This window comes from Cupressus sempervirens, chromosome 10 (assembly GCF_028749045.1).
Source record: "Cupressus sempervirens isolate cs-2001-9-10 chromosome 10, ASM2874904v1, whole genome shotgun sequence".
Lineage (NCBI taxonomy): Eukaryota > Viridiplantae > Streptophyta > Pinopsida > Cupressales > Cupressaceae > Cupressus > Cupressus sempervirens.
Window position 1 is genome coordinate 226,120,402 of NC_143127.1, and position 4,208 is coordinate 226,124,609.

The 4,208-nt window shown below is 42.2% G+C and overlaps 1 protein-coding gene across 1 annotated transcript; it reads right to left on the minus strand.

Annotated features, from left to right (window-relative positions):
• Positions 1-500: 500 nt before the first annotated feature.
• On the minus strand, positions 501-1,841 carry LOC149533449 (putative F-box protein At4g22030). The gene has a single exon (XM_089805862.1). The coding sequence runs from the start codon at positions 1,839-1,841 to the stop codon at positions 501-503; it is 1,341 nt and encodes a 446-aa protein (XP_089661988.1).
• Between the last annotated feature and the right edge of the window lie 2,367 nt (positions 1,842-4,208).

Below are 4,208 nucleotides of genomic sequence, written 5' to 3' on the forward strand. Positions count from 1 at the left end.
ACCAATTGTCTCCTTATGATCGCTTGAGTTCCTACTCCTGTCACATACCTGTCTTCCTGTAAGCATTGTACGCGTTCCAAGCTCTTCTTTAGATTAATGAGAAAAGAAAAGGTGTATATTGATACCAGTTAATTAGCATATTTTGTTTGCACTAGTGTACATCAAAGTCAGCACCTAAAAAATCTTAGAGCTACTGTATTTTCCCAAAAACATCTTTGGGTATAAGATAAAAATATTTTATCATTCTTATGTCTGGGTAGTGTATAAGTTCCACGAGCTTTCATGGCGTGTTAATATAAAACAGAAAAATAGTGTTAATAAAATAAAGACCGCGTCACAAATCAGACAGGATGTGGAGCAAGAGAAACATGAGGCTCTATTGAGGACAAGAGTTTGTATGGATTAATCACATGTAACACATGCATGTATGTATAGATGTGTACACCAAGAAGCTGGCCGAAGCCTGGAAAAATGGGCTTGACAAAACAGTTAACAGACGGTCAGAAGAGCTTTCCGGCGAATTTGGAGGCAGAAAGATCCGCAAGGAGGGGAGAGCTGGGATCGCGGCCGAGCTGCAATGCCAATTTCCAACGGAAGAGCTCGGCGTTTTCCCTGGCCTCGGGATCTGCCTGGGCGAGGTTGTGTGAGATGGAGGAGTGGAGGGAGTGGTAGAACCCCGCGCAGTTTCTGTACATCTCGAACACCATTCCCACCTGACCTCCGTGGCTCACCGTGTTCCCCACCACCCCCAACACCCCCGCCACCATCGATATCCACATCATGTTGCTGCCCCCACTCGTACTCATATTCAACGCCCCTGCCATCCCCGTTAGCACTGGCCCGGCTATCGCGAGAAATCTGTTTACTCCCAGCACTTTGCGGCTGAGCCCCACAAACTCTGCAATGTCGCCGCTCTTCAGCGTCTCCGAGACTCCTCTCAGCTCGGCTTCCACCTCTGCGCTCCACCCGTTTTTGTTGGTGTTGTTACCATCATATTGAATTGGGTTCTCATGGGTGTGATGATGATTGTGCTGTTCATGTATAAGTTGTTGAGGCCACCACACTGCTGGTTTCACAATGTTGGGGAATTTGTTGAGCATGCCGGGGAAGAGAGGGAGCGGATACGCCTCGTCCAGTGCGAGCACCGCTTTGTAGGCGTTGCTGAGGAAGGCGTCTTGGCTCCTCTCCTGCCGAAGGTGGGGAGGCAGGGCGAGGTTCGTGTGGATGTCATTCTCGAGCTTGCGGAAGAGCCGCGCCGCCATTCTCTGCTCCTCCGCCAACTGCGAAGGCTGGATTTTGTTCACGCTGCACATCAGAGCTGCGGAGAAGCCATACAAAAGCGAGGCCGCAATGCTATTACCATTACTACTGTTGCTGGGGAGAGCCTGGAGAATGAGCGCCGCCAGTGTGAAGTTGGTGAGGGAGGAGAGGACGAGTTTGTTCCAACCGTCTCTTTGCTCTGCCATGACTCCGTGCATTTCTGCCCTGTCCGCCGCCGCCGCCGCCACCAGACGAAGTTTCGCCACAACCATCTCTCCATCTTCATCTTCGTCATGTTTGTCATTAACGTTGAGGTTCTTTTGGTCAGTTCCAAACTGGGTTAGCGGGCGTATGAACAAGTCAACCTGCTTCTGCTGAAGGTATGTTGCGCCTCTTGTGCTTAATGGACCATCATATTCCAGCGAAGCCACAACCATCTGACGACGATCCAGATTTATACGCCCGCGCCGTGGCTTATTTGCATGAGCCGCTAGTCCCACATGACCATGTTTGAACTGTGCCAATGTGTGCAGAGCCGTGCTACTCTTAAGAGAACTTCTTGTTAGCTTGAGAGCCTCCATAATATGAAGTGCGTCTTGTGAGTCTCTCTCTTTACGTCCTATAGGCAGCGTCTCTCTCTTTCGATATGTGAATTCGAGGAAAACAATGAATCCTCAGGTGTATATAATGGAAGCAAAACAGAATATTGGAAGCCCCAATTCCGATTATTTGCTATGCTGTTTATGAACGATGTGAAAAATGAAGAATGGAAATGTGGAGCGGGTATTTATAGGGGACTCTATTCTCCCCTCGGACCTTTTCTACTCTCCACTCCGCCATTGACGATAGAGACGTTAGATTTGAACGAGCCCGATTCATCTGAGGTCGTTCAAAGGCACGGTGGGGACTCGAATTTGACTTGGCCTCCTTATAACTGTTTTACTTTCTCTCGCGTTAGCCGGGTATCTGATTTTGGTGTCCGCCGTTTTTATAATCGATGTGCTTATTCTGTACATATTTACGTATAACAGGTTTCGTGGCATTTTCAAATCTTTTTGTATTATTCAATTTCTTTTATCTCTATCCCCTTCTTCCCCGACTTGAACAAGGGAAATCAAAACGGAGTGCCTCTCATTCAAAGACAATCTAGCTCAACATGTAAATCATTTTCTATCAACATCTTGCACCCTCCATCCTCGTTCTTTGATCTCATTTTGTATTATATCTATTAGTTTTACTATTGCATGTTTACCTACATAAAAAAAAATAATGCATGTTAAGGTTATTTGTTTCGCCTAAGCTTATTAGTTCCACCTATCTATAGGCTAAGTCTATAGTTTTCAAGTCTTTCCTATTCAATAGCTTATTCATCAGTTTATGTGAAAAGAATAAAACATTTAGTATGCATTATGGTTGTAAGATTAATTTCTAATAAACTTTCGTTACAAAATTTCTAATTTTTCATTAGCTGGGGTGTTTTTTCTAGGTGATCTTTTTAATTTTTTGTTCCAAAAATTTTGCATAAAATTGAGCTCAACAATTATGACACTAGGTGAAGTGGTGGCAAGTGGTTTTGACGTGGCCTCCTGCATGCAGGGGTTGCCATTAATGTGTTGCATTCTGTCTATTTCTAGAAGCTAAGTTCTTTAGGTAATAAATGTATTGTTTAGAAAGTTTGACCTGCATCCGCTCTTATCTCATTACAAGCACTTGGCAAGATGGTAGCAACAAGAGGGTGGTATCTGCAAGTCGCTCATGGTGATGAGCAATGAATTAGGTAGAATGATCAATTCTAATTTTTATCAATTTAATTTTTTTCAATTTTATTAATATTTTTCCCTTTTCCTCAAACTGGTTGTTGTGGTTTTCTTATACTAGAATAAAATTTTCATTACACTTTTCTAGCATTTGTCTTTGCAAATTTTGAGCAATATATTCATTTTCCATGTACTCTTGCGATCAACATGCCACAGGATTCTCAGTCTACAAGTAAGTAGGAGCATTCATCTAGTTGTAGAGAGTGGGACCATCTAACAACAATCAGAAAGAGCCATGCCTTGGTTGTTTCAAGGCAATCTCATCCATTTCAAACTTGAGCAATACCATATTTTCCAAGCCTTTCTCAGCCAATGAATGCACTTTTGACTTGGACCTTACATTCTTCTGAGCTCCCCATGAATTATGATTAACATAAGCATTAAGGGCATTCATTGCTCTGAACTCCCCATGAAAAAGAACATGTGTATTTCCTTTCTTCCATTATTAATGTCCCACAAATGATTGAATAGGAGCCCTTCTTAAAGATCACACAAATTGTAAATTAATTGGTTGGGATTCTCCATCATCACCTCTGCAACTTTAATTATGTTCTTAACTATATTTCTTTCAAGACTATCACCATTAAATCAGATGACTCCCACAAGTTTGGAGGGACAAAAACAAGAACATAGATTATTTCCCATGATTTATTTTTCCATTGACACTGAATCCTTGAATAAACAAATCCTTGAATTCTGAGGTAAGAAGTACATAGAGGTTTCCTTCTCATCCATGAGCACTAGTGGTTGCGGTAGCACCAGCAACATATCTAGAAGAGGGGTGGAGGCAGTTGATCCAGCACCATTGGCAATAGGACCAACGAGGGATGAAGGGTAATAGTGTCACACCGTTGTCTCTGATTCAGTTTACTTCAATCAAGGTGTGATATTTGGGACATCTCTCTTATATTCAATCTTCATATATATGTTTTAAAAGCTTGAATTGAATGATTCCTTGTTCTTTTTTTTTTTTTGACTCATCTTAGACTTCTCCATCTTTCTACAAATAGAAGCATACCAAGAATACTTTCCTATCTCGGAAAACTTTCATTTTTAATTAAAATTGAATTTAGTAACAACCATTTTAATGAAAGCATACCAAATTTGTTTGGCAATGTTTCTTCGCTCAAG